Genomic DNA, 22,871 nt, shown 5'->3' with positions numbered 1-22,871 from the left:
TCAGAACTGCTGCCTGTAATAAAACCTGATTTAAAGGAGAAGGAAGGAAGGAAAGAGAAAGAAAAACAAAGAAACAAAAGAAGCTGCAGTAACATCTTGGATTTGGAAATCATTTTGATGTAATGATAGATTACAGAAAATTTTTCGGCCCCTAAAATTGAGTTTGACTGGAGAAAATGCGTTACATATTTTTTTTCAGGAATCCATCGCACCTTGTGATGGTTAGCATTTTAGCACAGAAAGAGTGAAATAAAAAAAAACTAGATAAATGCATATGAAGCAATATTTTCTCCATTTAGAGATGTTTTTGATCTTTTTTGGTATGGTATTGCTGCGGAATCAAGGAAAGTAAAGATTTATTGCTGCTTAAAATCCTCATTAAAAATGATAAGTTTTCCAATGCAATATTATTAGAATAGTAAAAATAAGTTAGAAACAATAATACTAGAAAACTTTCAGACTTTTATGTACCGTACCAGAAAATATTCATTGACACACGAGCAGCCCACTAGGTGCAATTGTTCACCAAGGCATCACTTGTGTTACATAAGTAGGATTGCTTAAAAATGCCAAGCAGCTGATTCCAGAAGGAGAGAGTCTTAAGTTCATAAACTTCACCCATACAAAGGAGTAGGTTCAAGGTAAACCCATAAATTAATGCTAGTTAGAGAAAACAGTCTAGAAATTGTTTCCGTTCACAGTGATGGACTGAATTTCCCTGGGCACTGGGGCAAATAAGAGTGGTGAAGGGTCCTCGTTATGCTCTGACAACAGCAGGGCTGGAGCGAACTGCTAATAGCTTAACTGCATCCATTACAAAACCTATGTTTTTCTCCCTATTATGTGGCACAATTATTTTTGTGTTCAGCTTTGTGTCCTCTTCCGCGAAAAACAGCACTTGAGTTGAAGTGGCAAGTCACTCTGCGTTGAATATTCACCTTGGGTAACTTATGCACCTCTTTCCAAGGATTACACCAGTAAACAGCTGCACCAGTGATCACCAATTCACTTACACCGTCTTAACTCGATTGGAATGCAGTCCTCTTCTGCATCTGTCAATAAACCCTGAAGAGTTGATATTTACTGTTTCCTTTAATGCTTCAATTTGTACCGAGCTTAAACCCCTTTTCACAGAAAAATACAAGAGATACTTAAAGTGATTCTCTGAGGAAGGCTCTTGATATGCTAATTCCATGGAGCAATTTCAGTTGAGATGGATTTTTGCATTAATGTAATTACCTGAAAATGCAGGTGACTTTGTTCAAGTTTACCATCCTGATTTACACATCAAAGTCTAGATACAAAAGTTATAATGTAACCTTTGAAAACTCATCCATTAGAAAATTTGGGTTAAAATTAAGAAATTCTCAAGCTTTTCAAGACCAAATGTAAATAACAATATTAAAGCAGCACTATATAACCAATTAACCTATAAATCAGTTACATATAAAGCAATAGTATTTGAGTATTAATGACATAATTCTGGGAAAATATTCTGAATAGTTTGGCACAAGGACAAGTCAATGCTTCACAAATATAAACGAAACATGTTCAAGATATATTCAGAAACATACATAAATATTCATATATATATACTCAGTATGTGCATTTTCCACACACAGATTTAAAGCTCTCTATGACTTGAATCAAGCATCTTTGCAACCATCTACCTGCACTGAAGGGGCAGTGGAAAATGCTGTACAGATAAAAACCAAATTTTTCCATTAATTCTTAATTAAGAGGAAGTGGTTAGAAGGTATTCTTGTGTAACAATGAAATAGAGATACGAAAAGCAGAAAGTATTTCAATACTTCAGGAAAATAATAGTAATTCTGAGAACATTTTATTAGTTCAAACCAGCCAATCCCTGGATTATGAAGAAGTCTCAAGGAATCTTATGTTCACCTTTACGGACTTGTAAGAAAGCACATCCATGACAGCGGCTGTGGGTCAGCAGACTACACCTATCCTTGCAGAAGGCATCTGCATATTAATGAAAAATAACTAAAATAAATGACAACCACTCCCTCCACCAAAACTTCAATTTGACAACACAACTTCCTTATTTTCTAATGATGAACTCAATACAGAGATGTGTCTATGAGGACTTCTTGGGTGCAGGTACCTGCCACACTTAAATGAGAAAGTAGAATTACTCCACATCTTCAACACATACATAGGTTCTCAAAGCATCCTTCCTTCAAACTCAGATGACATACCTGACCTATTAGTAATGCTAGGAATGATCAACTGCTTTACAAACTATTTTCTTCAATAAAATCTAGACCCTGTTTTTCTGGGCAGGTGGAAGTGTTGGTTTTTAACCTCTCTTCCCATGCAGATGCCATCACAGACACAAGGCATCTTCAGTGTCCCTTGGTGTCTGCATCCCCAGGCTTTTTGCCCTGCTGGCATCAAAGGTCAGGAATGTCATTTGTTTGCAAAGGAAATATCCCTGGATGAAAGGTACTTAGAAGTGCTTTCAGATGTGTAAGAGCTGAATGACAGATGAAAGATTAGTCTACTGTCGCTACTGCTGTTTATTCTACTGGGTATATAAAAGCATTCATGTGCCATAAGGTCATCCCTGTTACCTCTCCTGAGTTTAAGAAAACAGCCAGACGTGCTATTTCTAACCTGATTTATAACTGGCCGAGAAAAAAAATAAAAACCTCTCCTTGGCCACCACATTCGATAAAAAGCCAAAGTAAAATAAAAAAGAATAAATCTAAATTTACGGCCTTATGGAAACACCTACGGAAAGGTGACATTGTTATCTTCAGTTCACCATTAACACATCCTTGAGAATTTCATAGCAATATATTAGGCAAAGTGAGTATCAGTCTGCATGCATTTTATTTCCAATTAAAAACCACTTGAAACTAGGTTATAAACCCCCCAGATTTCTACTGTAAAGTGCAGAGTTATTTTATGTTTATTCAAAAGAAGACACTATGCTGTTTAACATATAAAGCAATAAATACCTAATGTTCTAATTTTAAATGTTAGTTGTATTTTTGCCAATATTACTGTTTATATGGTTGCTACAGAAATGAAGCTTTTCTTTGGCCTATCTACATTTTCCAAAGATTAGAAAATCAAGTCTTTCTTTAAACCATGTGTTGCTTATAACACATCCTCTTATCTGTCTTAAAAAAATATAATCTTGATAGTATACTTTCTTTCGAAGCCTCTAACATATTGATTAGTTCTCTGTCGAAAACTTTTTTTAAATACTATAGTTGCGTTCTCTTAGACACTTGACCAAGTCTGTCATATACAATATATGAATATACATATACAATATATGAATAAAATCATTCTCATACACACAATTTACTAAATCACTATGGACAATCAGAACGGAAAAGTAAATTGAAAGAAATTCGTATCACGCAATCTTCGATTTTGATCACTTACTATCAAGCCACTGTTACTTTGCCTTCTCTCTCTGTCGTGAAATTTTCTGTAGAAAATCCCTCCTGGATTAAACTGAGTACTCCAAACAATCATGTCCCCTTGAAAATATGCGTCCATTCCAGTTATCCTTGAATTATGTTCAATATGTGATATTTGCTGATGAACATCACTGTAGTTGAATGGATATGCAAAACCCAGGATGTCAGTGTCATTAGCAACATAGAGAACTTGATCTTCAGAGCCTAGGGATTATTATAATGAAACAGAAATAAGGTAAATGTCAACTAATGCAAAATCAGTCTTTTTCACTCAAGTAGCTTTTTGGTGTTTATGTGGTAATTTCTTATGCTAAAATAATTTTCTGATTGTTGAAGATTGCGAAAATACTCTCTGGGCAATAAATGCAACTCCTCACACTCTGATACCAATTTATATGACTTCAATGTTCTCCAAGATCACTTTGTGACACCTAAGATTACATTTTAGGAGTATGTAATGTAAGAATTTGAACACTTTAAACAATATAAATAATAAAGGACGTTATGGATTAAGCTCGTATGGATTGCTACATTTTCTTAGATATTCTAGAGGGTCCTATACGTATGTATTAAAGGAAGACAAAGTTACCAGTAATCATTTCTTAAATTCCTTAGTTGGATACTAGAATAATCCAATCTTTAGAGATGGCAGTGAAGTTTTTAAATTGACTGAAACATGAGCAAACTGGACTTAAACTGCTACAGAACATGTGCAGCTGGGTCCTATATGCTCTCATTTCAGATTCTGAACATTTATGGATACCTGTGAATGGGTGGTTTAGATAGATTATCATCTTGATGCAGATGCTGTGAAGTATGTTGCTCGTAAGAAAATGCTCGCTGGCATCTGTTCTTTAAGTTTTGAGAAACTTCAAATTTTATGGGTACATTAGAATGCATTTGCAGTTTTTTAGTTTTCCAATTTATATCACATTTAGCCACAGAGAATCAATTTATAATGTTCGTCCAATACATTCGTACTTTATGACTATGAAATAACAAAAATCATTTGTTCCCTCATGCCTACTAAATACAAGAAGAAAGCGGAGTTCCATTAAAACAAGTATTAATGATGGAAAGAGGGAAACACTGGCTGTATTACAGCGGAAATGAAGCTTTCAAAAAATTCACACGTACCATAACAAATCCCTCTCAGCATTATGTCTGTGTTTACATAATAACAAACCACTATTGTGAATTAGTAATGTTAGTTTTTCCTATGCCATAATCTGTCTGCTTCTTCACCAATAATCAATGATGCTAAATCCTGATAGAGTCCACATTACGTATAGAGGAAATTACTAACAGCTTACTAACATGACCTTCCTATGGTAAGTTTCCTTCAAGAAAATGTGAACAAAGCAGGGAAGAAGGCCAACGGCATCCTGGCTTGTATTAGAAATTTTGTGACCAGCAGAAGAAGCGAGGTGATTGTCCCTCTGTACTCAGCACTGGTGAGGCCGCACCTTGAGTGTTGTGTTCAGTTTTGGCCACCGCAGTGCAAGAGAGATATCGAGGTGCTGGAGCGAGCGCAGAGGAGGGCAACAAAGCAAAGCTGGTGAAGGGCCTGGAGAACAGACCTGATAAGGAGCGATTGAGGGAGCTGGGACTGTTCAGTTTGACGAAGAGGAGGCTGAGGGGGGATCTCATCATGCTCTACAATTACTTGAAAGGACATTGTAGAGAGGTTGGTGCGGGTCTCTTCTCACAGGTAATTAGGGACAGAACCAGGGGGAATGGTTGCAAGTTGCAACAGGACAAGTTTAGGCTGGACATTATGAAGAAATTCTTCACAGAAAGAGTGGTCAGACACTGGAACAGACTGCCTAGGGAGGTGGTTGAGCCACCATCCCTGGATGTGTTCAAGTGTCGTTTAGATGTGATGTTGGGTGATATGGTTTAGGGGTGAACTTGTAGTGTAGGGTTAATGGTTGGACTCGATGATCCCAAGGATCTTTTCCAACCTGAATTGTTCTATGATTACCATCTAACCACATAGCATGGGTCTGCCTACACTGGATGGTGTGCCACAAAGAAGGAAGAACTGGACTTAACATGACATACTGTTATAGTCCTAGGACATATGTCCAAAACGTGTGCTCACTGGCCATAAGGTTCAGGTCAGGTGCACCAGGCATGCACAGAGATGTAAAAGGAGCCACAGCTTCTAACTTCAACACTTGTTCTGCACAGAAGACTCCAAGTCGAAGACAAATTCACACCACAATCTCATTAAATTGCAGGTGAGATGCTATAATCATGCTTTCAGTTTATTTAGATACAGACCCCTAAAGACTACATTAACTTTACTCAGGTGGCTGGCTAATTGCTTGCTTCACTTGTAAAATGATGTAAAAGTTACATAATACCCCGACTTAATTATTACCTCCATTTTGTGCAACTCCTCTGCCTTACAGAAGACAGAAATAACATCTATTTGTGTATATTTCTTTACCTTCAGTGGACCATGAGTCTAGGCAATTGATTTATATGAGGACTGCATTCTTAAATGATTATACTTAGAAAAACTCCACTCAGAAGAAATTTGTAACATTTGTGAACAAGACAAAGCAAAACATGTTAATTCCAAATATCACTTAATTTATTCCTGAAGTTCTAAAACATACTTCTAAGGAAAAGTTGATTTTTAAATAGAATGCTTACATGCTTGTTAATACATAATCTCTGTTTTTCTTACCTGTGTGCATGTTTTTGTTAATAGAGAAAGCTGGAGTTGGAAATGGACACTCATACAAAGTATATTAATTTACATGGTAGTGATAGGAATTTACTGCTTGCAAAAGAGAAAGGTAAATATGAGTGGTTTTGAGAATGACTTCCGTGCACTCTTCAAGAAATATTTATATAACAATAAACATATATGCAATACATTAGTGTTACTAGCCACATACATAACAAATGACTTAGTATTGTCTCTCTATTTTGATTTTTATAGCCTTACCTTTCGCTACGCAACTGTTGTGCCTCTCCTTATAATTCTTTTCGCATGCACATTTGTATGATCCCTTAATATTATTGCAGTGTTGCGAGCAGGTGCCAAATACCATACACTCATTGATATCTATGTCAAAAAGAATTGTAATTTATATATCTATAGTTCAATACACTATTATTTACTGCATTCAGAAAATTATGGAACAAAGCAGGTGAACAAAAGAAACTCATAAGCATCAGTTTATCATGCAGCAGCAAAAAGAAACCATCTGCAATTATCACTAACAATTTCTGCTGCAGTCGACATATCTCAAAGATTATTTATTTATTTCTCCATCCTTCTGATATCAACCTATTATCATTAAAGCTCAAAATCGACTTTGAGAATGAAAGTGTCTAATTTTCTCCATCCTACCTACCTGTGGTACACTCAAAACTACAAGATTATCCCTTACTGAAAAAGCCCCTGCACACACCTTTTTCTGAAGAGCCAGAGAATGAAGTTTTTCTCTGCAAGTATATGTTCAGTTTTATAGTCCCTCTGAAGTGATTTCCACTTTTTCTGTAAGTTACTGCTCACCCGGTAGAAAATGAATTCATAATCCATTCTTTGGAGAAGCAGATTTATCTTATTTTTTCTGATCAACTCTTTCATTATAACAAGTTGTTTCTTTTTTTTTCTGACCAGTGTGGTATCATCTACATTAGGACTACATTTTCTTTCAATTTCAATTTATTCATCTTCATTATTTTTAGTATCTCAAAATATTCTCCTATAGTAGCTTAAACACCTCTCACATTTGCCCAGTTCAATAACCTAGTAGATGTTAAATCACCCATTTACTCTTTCCTGTGTGACCTACTGTAGGTGATCCTGCTCTGGTAGTGGGGTTGGACTAGAGGATCTTTTGAGGTCCCTTCCAAACCTGAACATTCTATGATTCTGCGAAAACATAAAATCATTTAACGGTCTGACCTGAACCTTTCAACATTCACCACCAATGTTAATCTTTGATAAGTTCTCCATGTAAAATGTACAAGGCTACATCCTGGATATCCTTTCAGTCCCCTTTCTTGATTTCTTAATCCCATAAGCTACGAAAGAGTTTTTACTCTTCAGAAAAAAAAGTACACGATACGTATCTCCTCCACCACAGAAAATTGACTACACAGTTGACTTTTAATACTTTACAGCAAGGGATGATGGAGAAGATCCATACCTTCGCATTGTCTATTCCTCCTGTTTCGTTGAAATCCAGATTTACACTGACACAGTAGAGATGTTTTTGTTTGATTACAGTATGCATCATCTCCACAAGGATTCACATTATCTTCACATGTATATTCTGTGACACCTAAAGAAAAATAAAGCATCTAAAAACTCCATTGATAGATTTGCTTCACTGTTAAAAATGAGATCCAATCCAATAGCAAGCAACAAATTTATCTTTCTGTATCCAGTAAGTTTTAAACAAATATATGACATTACATTTTTGCCTACATATGCATATAAACTGACAGTATTGAGATAATTTCACATCAAGAATTTAATACTAAAATTTATCTTGTTGCAAATATGAACTAAAATAGAATCAACTTACAGGTAAACTACTTCAAACCCTTAAGAATGACTCTATAAAACCGCTACAACCTGAACTGATATAAAATTTCCCTTCTTGTGGTATGTCAAATAGAATTAACTCTTTTTTTAACAACAAAAAAATCACAACAAACCCCACTTTTTCATCCATGCAAAAACAACGCAACAACACGTCTCAATTATTTCTTTTCTGCTACAAACCCCCAAATATATCTTATCAATAACTCACTTATTTTGCAGTCTTGCTCATCTGAACCATCTCCACAGTCATCAAACCAATCGCACTGTAGCTCCATTGGAATACACTTCTTATTATTACAAGCAAACTCATCTTTTTTACATGGTCTTGCTTTATACGCGACTTTATCTATATCATTGCAAATTAGTAAGAGAAAAATAAATCAATATTTAAGATTCTTAGATTATTTCAGACACAGACAAACGGGAATGACCATGTAGCATTAAGCAACTAAGAAATCACTTCAAACTTAAGTTCTTTCAATTTGAGATTCTGATCTACTAACCTCCAGTTAAGCTTTACTGAAGGACAAGCAGATCTCTGTAACAAGGTTTGCCTTCAAGTTGTTTTCTTTGATCTGAATGCCTTGAAAGGCAATATCACCTACCGCAGTGATCTTCATCCGAGTTATCACCACAGTCATCAACCTCATTGCAAATCTGCTCAGGTCGCAGACAAACCCTGTTGTTTCTACATCTGTACGGCCGTGTTGGAGGGCATGGAAACTTTACTGTATATTAAAAAAAAAAGGAAACCAGCTGTTACCCAGCTAGTATTCCTGAGTCTTCATTAATGTCTCCTTACCAAAGGAATAAGCAGGCAGAGGAACACAGTTGTACTTGACATATGAATAGCACTTGACTTTAACTTCTGGTACATAATTGAAAGACACTTCAACGTTTCAGTTCTTCATTTAGAGAATGAAGTTATTTTGTGTGACAAAAGTAATTACGCATCTTTTTGAGAATCAGTAAATATACCGGAAATAAAACAAGGGATGTAGGAAGTTCAATGATGATCAATATTTCAAAGCAGAATAAACTTTTTTGCATCTCTGCATTTCTTACAAAAAGATTAATTTCTCACAAAACTCCTATCTGAAATTACGTGAATAGAAACAACAAAAGAAAACTATATCCCACATTTCAAGTTAATCTTGTAAAAGTAAAATAGGAAAAACTTAGATACATATGTCCTTATCTATTTAGGTATGTTACACGTAATTTCTCTCTTTACTACATAAAAAGCATCGAAAAATGTAACGTCGTACCACACATTTCAGCGACTTCATCAGAGTTATCTCCGCAGTCATCCTCACCATCACAAACCCAAAAATGTAGTTTGCAGAGGGAATTGTTGCACAAAAATTCATCAGTTCTACATATATCTCCCCCTGGGAGGATGAGAAGAAGACAGGAAAAAAAGAAAAACAGGAAAAGAAAGTCAATTCTTGACAAAATCAGTACAATCACTTACCATAGACTGTCTGCTGAGAATGTTACATGCAGCATAACTAAATGGACAAATCCCAAATGAAAGGGTTGGAGAGGCAGAGAAGGCTCTAAAAATCTTCTTCCTTGACCATACTCTTCTTTCACTTTATTTTCATGACTGTTAGCTTGGAATTGCCTATTTGGCCTGACTAGTAGGGGCAGTCATCTAAGTCAGGCCCTGACAAGTCATCAGCTAGGCATGTTCCCTTTGCATCTAGCCAGGAGGTACCTAAACCATCTTTCTGTCTGTAACTACCTTTGGTGATGCTGCTTTTCTGAAAAGACCTGGCTGGGTACGTCAGTAATGTGTGCTGTCAGAGAACAGTACAAACCAGAAGACAGCAACATGGTCAAACTTAAGAAAGGTCACTTTAGTCCAGGTTTGTTTCACATGAATGCCCAATTCTCCACCTAATTCCTACTCCCACCCTCTAAACCACACATGTGTTCAGAAGAGAAAAAGTGGTTGCAGTCCCTTAGCGATGAGGTAGCACCTTGTTCTTCTCTTAGCGTGGCTTGTCCAGGCTTGTAATGTCCCCATCAACTATAAAGTCTGTCATCAGGGAAGACCTAGCCATATAGGCACAGACTAGATAAGACTAAGTGACCTCAAACTGTCTTTTTTTGGTAACTTCTAAAATTTCTCATTAGGATATTTACTGAACACAAAATACAGCAAGAATAAACTCTTCTGCGTAGCTGCAGTATTGATTGAACACTGAATCATCTGACAAAATGGAACAGAGGGTGAGAGAAAATGTTTTAAACTGGAATGCTCAAGATTTAAAAACTAATTCAAGCTGGATTCAGTTTTAGTACGTGTAGGAGCAAAAAAGCATTTTGTTTCAAAATTATGATTACCAATCAGCAAAATTATGGTACCTCCTTGAAATTCATTTTCTATTTAATGCGTTTTTATGGTAACTGGATTCTCAGTTTCCTGAGAGGAGTAGAGTATAAAAGAAATAAAGCTGTATACCTGCAGAAGAGAAAACAATGAATTTTTATATGCTAGCACCAAAGCTCTCACTGTCACTTACCTCAGCTCATTACCCTGACCCTAACAGTTAGATCAGGCTCCACTGGATTTTCACTCACTCATTCAGTGCCCTGTTCGCACCCCATTAAAATCAACAGAAGGCTTTCTTTTGCTATAAGGGTTCAGAACGTTTGTTTCTTGGTTTTTGTTTTTTTTTCCCAGAAATTAATTTGCATAAGATACCCACTGTGTAAGAGGATGATGGGAACTCTCACACTGTGTTACCAACTATAATTCACTCTCATTGCAAATATAACTTATGAACATTAACAGAAATACTCTTTATTGTTATCCAAGGAAAAATACATGGAATTCAAGTATTCTTCATGATGAAGGACATGAATATAAATAATTGTGTGTGTAATCACAGTATAACTGTAATTCTAGTTGTGTAATAAGATTGAAAAGAGTTATGTTTATAAATATGCACAGTGGGCTACAGATAAATATTATGGAGATTGTTTTAGAATGCTGTAGAATAAAACTCCATTTGTGTTTGCTGTATTTCCAAAGAGGAAAAAAATTAGTTATCAGCGAGATAAACTGGCATTTGTTTCTTGTGATTGCTCTGCCTGTCATAATGTCTTTATAGAATAGATTTCTGTAACAGAAATCATAATTGTGACATAAATAAAAAGTATTATAGCAATAATCAACTAGGCAAAAGGCTTCTTATTGCATTATAAGCAATTTGCAGTTCACAGAAGCTCTATTATTTTTTCTGAAGAATAATATGGCCTTCAGATAAAATAAGTGTGTTACTACTTACTTCCACTTCATTGAGTTTTGAAGAGATACAGTCCAGATATTTTAAAAGTAGTTTTAAAAACGTTGTTATCTCAGTCTCCTTAAAACAATTTGGTCTTAAACACTTGCAAATATGATGTTTTTCGCTTTGCATCTAAGCATCTCTGGATCATTCTTCCCATTTTCTTCAATTTTGGGTCTCTCAAAATTAATCATCCCATGATAATTTTCCCTAATAGTAAGTTCTTATTTTTCCTAATGGTAAGTGTAGCTTAATAGACTTACAACAAAATAAGGGAAAGATATTTTACTCCATAACTGCTTGCTTCATCTCTGATTATTACTGTACTGCATTATGCTTTTGAAGTTACACACATAGTACGTGACAGTAAATGACTAACACAGAGAACTAATCACTTCAAAGAAAAGGAAAGAAGAAAAAAATCTTGAAAAACCAAGAAGCTGACAAAATGCTGCGTGAAATTTTGCCTTTGAAAAAAAATTCTTTGGGTGAGAATTCCTGTGTTTGTCACATTTATTTAATTACTACACTTATGAAGAATTTTGTGCAGAGTTACACTGCTACTTCCTGGCAGCTGAAGCAAGGTTCAATTAAAAAATAAATCAGCAACAACTATGAGAATTATATCAACAGATTATTTTTCAAAAATGTATTTGGAAGCTTAATCACAAGCATGGAAGTCTGAGCTTCATATGACTCAACTTAGGTGTATAGTTCTGTTCTTTATGGGGAGCAAGAATTCAAAATGTAGTGGTATGGATTCTGGTTAGTTGCAACATTTCATCTCCACAGAAATAAATACAAAACTTGGGTCTTAAGATTATTTATTTAACAATTTTTTGTTACATGGCATGGCTTTGTAATTTATTGTTGCCTATAAAATGGTGCTTAATTGGATTTATTACTGATTTCCCTGATGAGACAGAATATGCTTCCAGCAATAACACAACTTTTTGGTCTTGGAGAAAGAAACACGAAGAAGGAACAATGAGCTGTGAGTCCTAACTACTGCAACTTTTGTAACTACTGCAAGTTTTGCTTTGCCCTGCAAATCCTTTGTGAGGCTGCTACACTGTCTTTGTCAGAAGAGGTCACAGAGCTTTCATTTCATCACTCAGAATGACCAGGGAACCACTAACTTTCAACGTGCGTTAATAAAAAAAAACCAAACCAACAGACAACAAAGTGTTTTAAGGAAAAGTGTCTCTTGCCTTGGTCACAGTTTTCTTCATCACTGCCATCCACACAGTCATGGATCCCATCACACAGCCATCGGACAGGAATACAGTAAGCCTTATTTTTGCATCGAAACTGATTTTCTTTACATTCTGTCACACAATCCATCTGTACAAATACAGACATCAATCGAATATTAATGAACGAGAACAATGGACTGAAGACAAATCTAACAAAGTTTACCAATGCTTTTTTGTTGCAATACGTGTTGAAATGCAATAAAGTTGTCTCTGACAAAGCAACGTGCAATTTAAATAGTTACTGAAGTCCCAAGTGAAATTTTAACCACGTTATATATGTTCTGATATTACTTCTTTACATTGCTTAGTATTAGCAACAGAATAAACAGCCAAAATTACTTTTCTGAAGCCAACTACCCTAACAAGAAATGAACCTGGACACGATACCAGTTAGTGCAAACTGGCTCATATCCATATTCACCAGAACCAGAAACTGGAGTGTCTTCCCCTCCACTGTGCAGTGTTTGGCTCAGGCATCCTGCATACTCCAAGCAGCACATTTACTGCTCGGAGAAACAACAGCTATATTTGTCCTTTTTTCTTTAATTTGTTCCTGAAGGTGGTAATTTTTGAAAAAGGTATCAACAGTGCAAGATGTAGGAAGAGCACGACATGAAGGCTCATGGAGGTTGAGGTGCCTGTTACAACTGTATTCGATGAATCCAGAGAACAGAGGGAGAAAAATGTGACAAAAAACCTGTCCAGGCTGCCAGTACTGAGCAGTCCCTAAAGCAAACTCCCCAAGAACCACACTCAGGGTTTGACTTATTATTATTGTCAAATTTGTTTGACAAACAAATTTTTTTGCTTCAGAAGGCGGCTGCCGAGCAAACAAACATAATGCAACGCCGTGTAACTATCAGGGAATCAAAATCACGCGGCTGAGTTATCTGACAATGTTCAACAGATGCAGAACAAAAAACTAAAAATCCATTCACCCTTTCAATTATTTCCAGGCCTAAAACTGTTAACAAATTTCATACCAGACAAGGAAGGAAAAAAAAAAAAAGAAAAAAAAATTAATGGAAATTTGTCAGCCCATACCTCATCAGATCCATCAGCACAGTCATACTCTCCATTACATTTCAAAGACGCTGAAATACAGCCCCCACTTGCACACACGTACTCACTTGAAGAGCAGGTTGGAGATGCTGGTTACAAACACATATTTCAGCATTACGAAAAGGACAAATTATAAATAAATCTCTTTATAATTCAATATTTTTATCTAGTTAACATTGTGAGCAAGCATAGATTTGTAGCTGACCAGAGCTTTTCCAAATGTTCGCAAATTACAATGAAATATTTGACAAAAATGAATTGGGGCATCCAAAGTAAAAACTATGAAGGTGAAAGGATATTTGTGTCTTATCACTAAGAAAATTTTTTTGTGTGTTTACTTGTGCTTGGTACCAATAGTAACAACACACATATTTATAGAACGACTATATTACAAAATTTGCATCCTTTAAAATGGACTTAGGGCTTATGTAAAATTATAGAAGTGCTTATAATTAAATGAGCTAAATTTATGAGAAACCATGGTTTTAGAAAGTATACATTACTATGATTAAAATAAATAAACGTTAATAATTTTATTTAAAACAGCGATGGATTTATTTTGGTTGCATCGTGTAAGAGGGGATTTTTGTCATAGGCTTGTATCAGTTGTACCAGTCTAGACAAAGCTTAGCGAAATTAGAAAAATTCCTGCAAAAATAATTCCAGTAAAAAGGAACCAAAACCAGCAAAAAATTTTAATTTTCTAGAGAAAACATTTGCATAAGGATTAATAACCTTTAAATGAACACCATAAAGCAAAAAAGACCCAAGTATCGTGCCAAGACTTGCTGCTGTTTTCAGAGCAGAATTTTATACGCTGAGTATACATTATAAAATATATTTAAATATAATTAAATATTATTTCCCCAACAAGCATCACACTGCATAGCTGTACAGAAGCAGGGTTTTCAAAACATGAGTAGGAATAAACAATAATACATATATAAAAGATTAAGTATGTCAGGTTTCTTTGAGCTCCTCCCTACTCCTACTGCCCAAGGAATCGACTTGCAATTTATTTTCTCCTTGTTTCAATCTGATTTACTCTTTGCTTCATTTTATTTCTCAGCATCGTATAAAATAGTACCTGGTTCACAATTTTTCTCGTCATCTCCAAGCTTGCAGTCTTCATGACCATCACATTTCCATTTTGCTGATATGCACTGGCCATTGGAACATTGGAACTGATCTCTTGAACAGCCTGTTTCACAATACCTCTGGTACAACAAAAAACCCAAACATATATATATATATATGAGATCAAGAGTTTAATATAAACGTTGGTAAATATACAGCTGATCACAGAAGTTACAGCCTTCACTCTCCCACACAATGAAATAGAGTAATGCCTTGTGAAATAAAATATAATTGTAGATCCGATTCATGAAAGTTGGCTTGCACCCTTTAAGTAGGTGGGAAGCAGCTGAGGTCCAGCACTGGCAGGAAATGTGAAGGGAAAAAAGGGACAGGAAAGAAGAGAAAACCAGCAATGCGTTATCCTGGGAGCTTCTGCTGCTCAACAGTCTACATTATTTTCTAAAAAAAACAAAAGAAAAAAAAAAAAAAAGACCAAACCACTACTGTGTGTAGAAAAAGTGATTCCCCAACTAAGATACAAAGTATTTCCAGGATGGAAACGGGTCCCGATCATTGCTGGGACAAAAAGATGTAGACTGTTTTTAAAGATGACTTGACTTTATTTGCATGTTCTCATTTTAGTATAACTGTTTCAATAGGTTGAGTTTTAATTTAATAAAGGTATTTGTATATATGGATTCATGTGTAGAACTCCCATTGCTACTTTTTCAAATATTCATATGTAGGAATCCATTCTCCAAGAGTATAAAACTACTGATCTTCTAAAGAAATTTTTTGTGGAAGAAGCCTACCTCATCTGAGCCATCTGCACAGTCATAGTCTCCATCACACCAGAATCTTGCTGAAACACAGTCTCCATTTGCACAAAGAAAGTCTTTCAAAGTGCATGTTTGAGGCTCTGAATAAAGAAAAGTAACAACCCTAGGTTTATTAGCATCACCACAAAATATTTTATACGTAATCCCCTCAATCAATCAATGGATCAGCAGTAACCTGCAAACTATAAGGGTTATTTTTCTGTAGGATTTTGTTTCATAACACTTTATAACAAATTTCATTTATATATAGTACAATAATAATGAACATACTTTCACTGCAGTTCTATCAAACTTATTTGGAAAATTATGCAATGTTGACTACATAAATATTTATTTCAATGTTATGTACGTTATTACAGGTTTTGTGAGATATGTACCACTGACCAGAAACTCATTTTGACTGTTAATATCCAATGTAGTTCAAACTAATCCGATCTTTGGCTTTCCATCATGCAAAAGTATACCATTTATCACATGCCTTTCAACATGTGTGTGTGTGTGTCAAGAGTAGCTTCCCCTGTGCTGAGCATTCAGGGGAACAGTATTGAGATGGTAAATAGAATGCCTAAGAGGTAAGGCTTGGAGTTTGGAGTCAAATCCATTTTCTGGAAATTAAGTATGAGAGGAAGCATGACCATAAGCCCCTGACTTAAATACTGACAAAACTGTTGGATAGATTTAACAGAATGGCAAAAGTCAATACACAGGATACTTTTATGAAGAAGCACTGTCAGCGTGTTAGAAAAACACAGAAAGAAGCAAAAAAGTAGTAAGGATAAGGATGGAGCTTTCAGGTAACTTTAGGGAGATATTAGATAGGAAGAATCTAAGGAGCTTACAGATGGATAGGAGACAGTAAAGGTCAGAGGTAAGTGGGGTATGTTGTGATGAATGGGTATGTTGTCCAGCTTCCTGGGAAGAAACAAAACAAAGGGAGGTCTGAAGTCATTGTAGAAGGTGGGGCACAATAAAGAGGAAGAGAAGACACCAAATTAATTCAAGGTAGAGACAAAGCAAACAGAAGCAGGCTGCAGGGAATGAGGAGTAATCCTGAGAAGGTGAGAGTGGTTGTTCCAGCCTATTTACTTCATTGCCTGCACAGCTCTGTGCTTTCGCTACTGCTGCCACAGAAGCACTGGCGAGGGGACCAGTGTGGAGGATTCCCCCAACAGAGCACTACGTGCGTTCCTCCTGAAAATGAGGACCATTACAAAAGGCATTGGAGGAAAAAAGAAAAAAAAAAAGAGTTAATGCCTGAACTTTGAACCATTAGACTGAACAGAGGTACCAGCATGAGAATATACAAGACATGAGTTGAGAAGATTTAAGGTAAAGCTGAATATAATTTTTTTTCCTGGGTTCAAACTGTTCCAAGAAAGGAATAGCTTTAATTTGTCTTTGTTCAATTGATTAAAAAAAAAAAAAGGTTTTTTTAAAGTTCGTTTGAAGTTTTTAAGGGAAATTTCTTCTTTCAGGTTGGCGCAGTTTTTCATTCAAGTTGTAGTAAAGCCGTAACAAAAGCAGATCTACAGCAATTGCATCCTTTCTCCAGCAATGTTACATTTAAGTAAATCAAAGGTTAGCATTTATGCGGAATTGAAAATGATGCATATACTACTATAAAGTTTTTTCAAAGAAAGAATATTGTGTAAATGTTAGCAAATCACTGACATTTGATTCTTTTTGTTGTCAACAGGCCAGGAAGAGGAAGTCCACAAGATGATAAATTATGTAAAGGATATAATTTGTGGGAAAAGTAATTCACATGCAAATATAGGTTTGTCATGTTTCTATACTGATTTGCAAAATATAAGCAAATACATTTTCTGTACTGCTAATGAATTATTTATAAACAGAGATTTGATTCTAGAAAAACGTACACAATGAGCTAACTTCTCAATTCTCTGTTTGTGAGAAATATTTCTTCTGCTGCTGGAATACATCTCTGTGATTTACATATGAACACAGAGTGCTCAGACTGTTACTGAAAGGAATGAGTATTAATTGACTTCTTTATAACCAAGGAAGCATCTTTCAAATTCTGCTTTATAAAAATACTGAAGCTCGTTTCTGAGAAAAGCATTTTTTTAAATTATTAGGAAAAAAAAAATATTTGAACCACAGATTATAAGATCTATTCCTTTCACATTTTAAAGTCTGAAAATAAGCTCTAGGGCCAACAGACATGGCAGCAAGAAAAGGACCTAATGAGAAACATTTAAAATAATTCCATATTTGGGGTTCAATTTTGCATTGATCAGGCACAGATATTGCATCAAGTCATGAACAGAAAGGATCTTTTAGGACACCGATGTACTGATATAGAAATCTGAGGGGTAAAAATATGCAACTATACAAATACAGGTAAAAAGAGACACTAAGTTTGAACTTCATATCCTATTTTAAGATTAAAACTCAGTGTCTTTTTTAATCTGTATTTGTATAGTATAAATATGTTTGCTCATTATGACAATTCTGTCTTGTAAAGAGCTCTTACAAAGCAAATTTACAGAGAAACTAATCTGTATAGAAGGAAGAGTGGAACTTGTAGGTAGAAAAAGAAGTAAGAGCAACACAAACATGGGATAGGAGTACCTCGACCAAAACGAGTTAGGAGTGTATCTTGACCTCTTGATTCATCCTGGCATTTGGCAGTAGATCACAAAGATTCACAGGAATCAGGGGACATGCTTAGGCCATATGTGCTTGTGATGAATGGGTATTCACCAGATCTACTACTAGATGGTTGTGTTGGAGCTGAAACATTTCAATAAGCCAAGCCAGAGTATCCAGTATGAGACATCCACATAACACCATCGAAAGAGTATTATCATGGTGTGAGTTAACCCCAAAGGGCAGCTGAAGTCACACACAGTCACTCAGAAAGGTAAAAGTTCAAAAACTCATGGGTTGACAGTTTAACAGGCAAAGCACAAGTAAAGCAAAATAATAATTCATTCACTACTTCCCATTGGCAGGCTGGTATTTAGCTGCTTCCAGGAAAGCAGGGCTCCATCACATGTAATGTGTCTTGGGAAGACAAATACCATAACTCATGACATTACATGGAATGGAATGTCTCTTTGGCCAGCTAGGGGGAGGGTCAACTGTCCCAGATGTGTCTCCCAATTCCTTGTGCTCCCCAAGCTTGTGGGGTGGGGAGGGGGAAAGGCCATGATGCTGTGTAAGCACAGCTCAGCAATAACTGAAACATTGGTGTGTCATCAACACTGTTTCGGTCACAAATCCAAAGCACAGCACCATAGGAGCTGCTGCGAAGAAAACCAATTCTGTCCCAGCCACAAACAGTACATATGACAAAACTGAAGAGGAAGAAAACAGAAAACCACCCTTCCTTATAATTCTCCATTACAATACTGCTAAAAACAATAACATGGATCGTCCTGCAGAATGACTGCCTGCAAACACAAGATAATAAAAGTGTCATAGGTAGGGTCTTGTCATATATTAAACGTGGCATTAAATGCAGATTTTCTTTACTATCTACTTTGAGTATTTTTACTTAGCATTACATTTCACCAAAACAAAGATGACACTTGTTCTCTGTCAATCTAGGCTTAAGATCGGTAGGTGTACAGAAGAGAAGAACCCATTGGTACACATCATTTTATCATGCTAAGGTGGCACACTTGCCTTTGGCCAGCATTGACATCTGGCTGCTTTCAGAAAACTGACACTTGCCACCATCTGACTTGCACCATGTCAGCTGAGCCTCAGGCAACATAAAGAATGTGAATTTACGGCACTGTCTGCTCAAAATTGACTCAGGATGACATTACAAGACATTCCAGCTTAGTTTCTTTCAATATGCTGGTTTAAAATGTTTTCACCTAAACATTAAATAATTGCTAGCTCTCTCTGCCTTTGGGATACAAACTTATCCCAGGACAAAATTAACTAATTTGTTTTCTTGACAACTTGTGGGAGCAATGAAACAGCATTGAGAAGATTCTCCAGCAACAGTAATATTTTTACATTGATTGAACTCATGTCCTTCTACAGGATTATTACATTGGCTTTGCTTCAATGTTTTCAGTGTATTATATTTTCTTTAATTATATTCGATAAAAGATTACTGGTGCCACCTTTTCAAGAAGAATAACATAGTCATTACTATAGAATTTTCCTTTTTTGAGGTTCCCTGAGAGAGAAAATACTATTTTTGCTCTAATTTGTTTTTAAAAATCTAAATAAACCCCGAACGCAAATTCCCCCTTAAAAAGGTATTAACTCAGAAGAGTTAAAAATGCATTCTACACTTTGCTTAATGCTAACTCAGTATGGAACTATAACCTTCCTAATGACCCTTTACTTATTTGTGTGGGTTCAAATACAGTTAAAGAACAACAGTCTGTAAGATAAATACAGTTAGATAACAAAGTCACAACAGGAAAAACTATTTGTATTATTCCACAAATATTTTTTCATGCTAATATGTGGTATTTTTAACATGCATTCTATCTCACTTAGGGTAACTTCACCAGGATGCTTTGTGTGCGTGGAGAGAAACTGTACAGAGAAATGTAAATATTTGAGCTGAAGTTTTATAATTCAATGAATTCATTCTGCATTCCTGAGAAACAACTCATTTTCTGATATAGTTGCCTGAAAGGTCCTTTGTATATTCATGTACGCTATGAACAACTTATCATAATGTGCAATGTAATATATTTTGTCAAATGCTTTTGAAGTTCTAATTTTGTATATTTTTGTTTCATTACATGTTATTCCATAAGTGGCTTGACAACCTATAAAGAATTTTATCCATCTATTTCAAAGAACTGAGCAGTATTATGTACTTTCCCAATGCTTCCAATATTTTAAATTTTACAACTGTGTCAGCCTACTCTAATTTAAACAACAGAATAGGGGATTCAAGAGTCAAAAGTGAAGTACGCATTTAACAAACAAAAGAACGTGGGAAAAAAAACAACACCAAAACACAATCTATCGTTCACCACTCTAGTCTTGATGCACCAGTTGTGCATCTCAGCTCACTAATTCCATCCATTAGTATTACCTACAGATTTCTTTAACTGCAAGTCTACAGAACGGCCAAGAACAGAATATATAAACTTAATTATTAATGTGAACACAAAGATGGAAAGGTGGTGGTTTTCAAGGATTCAAATTTTCAAAAGATGATACAGTCGTTTAGACTAATGATGCTATAACAAGACGGTATCTATGTGATTTTTACATGATAATAAAGGAATAATAAATCTTGATATTTATAGTATAAATGAAAATGGGTAACTCCCAGTAGCATTAATAATCAATTACTACGTAAAATCTCCCATGAAGTTAAGAAAGTTTTTTTTATGTTAACCGTCACCCTGGGGTATAACAATAAGTCGCTCTCACTGATTATTGAGTTACTTACTACAGTTTTCTTCATCAGAATTATCACCACAATCATTCTGGCTGTCACATCTCCAGTGATCTGGAATACAGTTGTTGTTTTTGCACTGGAATTCATGAGGCCCACAAGTTTTCTTGTCTGAAATTAAGATGAACAACATCTACATCATTGCAGACAAAGAGTCAAAATAGGAAAGTTTACTACTAAAGAGTGACAGAAAAGTACTGCTAGGTACATTTAAGAAGGAGTAACCATCATACCGGAAATTTTACTTCCAGAAATAATTTATTTCTCATGCCACATTCTTTAATATTCCGATTATTACATTCATACCAAAAGAGATGTGACAACACTTTTGACGATAAAAGTAAAATATGGATCGTATACACTGTCATTTATAGTAAAAAATAAGAAATTTGGAAGTGCCCACGAATTAGTTTGAAGAGAGGGTATTGCGCTGAATCTTAAGAACTGCACTGACTTTTCCTTGAAATTTTCTGTATGATTACAGAATCACTAAATCACAGAATGTTAGGGGTTGGAAGGGACCTCTGGAGATTATTTAGTCCAATGCCCCTGCCAGAGCAGAATCACCTACAGCACGTTGCACAGGGTGGCGTCCAGGCAGGTTTTGAGACAAAGACTACTACCCCTCTGGGCAGCCTGTTCCAGCATTCTGCCACCCCCAAAGTGAAGAAGTTCCTCCTGATGTTTAGATGTAACCTCCTATGCTCAAGCTACCTCTTGTCCTGTCACTGGGCACCACTCAAAAAAGACTGGCCCCATTCTCCTGACACTCACCCTTTAAGTATTTATAAGCATTGATAAGATGCCCCCTCAGTCTTCTCCAGACTAAAAAGCCCCAAGTCCTTCAGCCTTTCTTCAGAGGAGAGATGTTCTAGTCCCCAAATCATCTTTGCAGCCCTTTGCCAAGCCGTCTCCAGCAGTTCCTGTCCTTCTTGAACTGAGGAGTGCAGAACTGGCCACAGTACTCCAAGGTTGCTTTACAAAAGATTAGATTGTAGTGCTTTCTCCTATGATGTTTCTCAAGATGACAGTCTGTAGCATTTCAACAATGATATTTCAAATAGTTGCAAGTATATTGAAAAGCACTTAAAACTATCTAACAGTACAAAACATAAAAACATCCCACTTGAAAATAAAGACACTGTTGTATTTTGCTTGAAACAAATTGCAACAAATCAAATTTCAAACCTGAAATTCATCCTATATTATTAAAGTACTTCTAGCAAAGTTTACAACCTCCCATCAATGTAACTGCTCACAAAATGAGTCCTAAAGACTAATGACAGGTTATGTTCTATTTATCCTTCCACATTCAATCAAAATACCAAGATCTAATCAGTAATATACAGAAGTCAGAGACAACATACTTTCATTTCAGCTACCTGTTAGGATGAAAAGAACACGCAATATATCTTTCCATATTCTTCATGAAGAATTATCTAGCTCTCAAGGATGCTAAGTAAATTTCCTAGCATTGCCTCTTTACACTTGTGAAGAAAGGCTGTCTGTTTGGGGTTTGTTTTTATTTATATATCTGAGGGTAGTCTAACATTATGATTACCATGTGAATATTAATCTTTCTCTTTGTACTCTATTTTTACCAAACACATAGGACTACTTATTTTTTTATACTTTTTTAATACTTATTTTTATAGTTATTTTTTATACTTTTTTTAAATTTTGTATGTTTGTAAGGCTCTCTTTTCTTCCCAAATTTGAAATCTTTATTCCTCCCATCAGTTGACTGAATTCTCGTAGAAGCTTACACTTGACAATGTTTTACAAACCACTTTTGATTTTTTTGTATTTCCTTAGTCACATTAATAAGAGACGAGGAAGACACTAGGATACTAGAACAGAGACGTAACAAAGCGGAACACTTTAGAAAGTTGGA

The 22,871-nt window shown here is 35.6% G+C and overlaps 1 protein-coding gene across 1 annotated transcript in view; it reads right to left on the bottom strand.

Moving 5' to 3' along the window:
* Positions 1-21,088, bottom strand: part of LRP1B (low density lipoprotein receptor-related protein 1B) — a gene marked incomplete at its 5' end in the record, with an annotated part of 40,366 nt that extends 19,278 nt beyond the window's left edge. Inside the window, 11 exons of the mRNA XM_009874395.1 lie at positions 3,421-3,662; positions 6,421-6,540; positions 7,634-7,768; positions 8,243-8,380; positions 8,640-8,762; positions 9,303-9,425; positions 12,545-12,677; positions 13,634-13,740; positions 14,739-14,868; positions 15,541-15,647; positions 20,972-21,088. Of these exons, the coding sequence (XP_009872697.1) occupies positions 3,421-3,662; positions 6,421-6,540; positions 7,634-7,768; positions 8,243-8,380; positions 8,640-8,762; positions 9,303-9,425; positions 12,545-12,677; positions 13,634-13,740; positions 14,739-14,868; positions 15,541-15,647; positions 20,972-21,088 (1,475 nt within the window). The remainder of the gene's footprint in view (positions 1-3,420; positions 3,663-6,420; positions 6,541-7,633; positions 7,769-8,242; positions 8,381-8,639; positions 8,763-9,302; positions 9,426-12,544; positions 12,678-13,633; positions 13,741-14,738; positions 14,869-15,540; positions 15,648-20,971) is intronic.
* Between the last annotated feature and the right edge of the window lie 1,783 nt (positions 21,089-22,871).

This window comes from Apaloderma vittatum, unplaced genomic scaffold (genome assembly GCF_000703405.1).
Source record: "Apaloderma vittatum isolate BGI_N311 unplaced genomic scaffold, ASM70340v1 scaffold21158, whole genome shotgun sequence".
Taxonomy (NCBI): domain Eukaryota; kingdom Metazoa; phylum Chordata; class Aves; order Trogoniformes; family Trogonidae; genus Apaloderma; species Apaloderma vittatum.
This window is presented reverse-complemented; position numbering and strand designations above follow the sequence as displayed.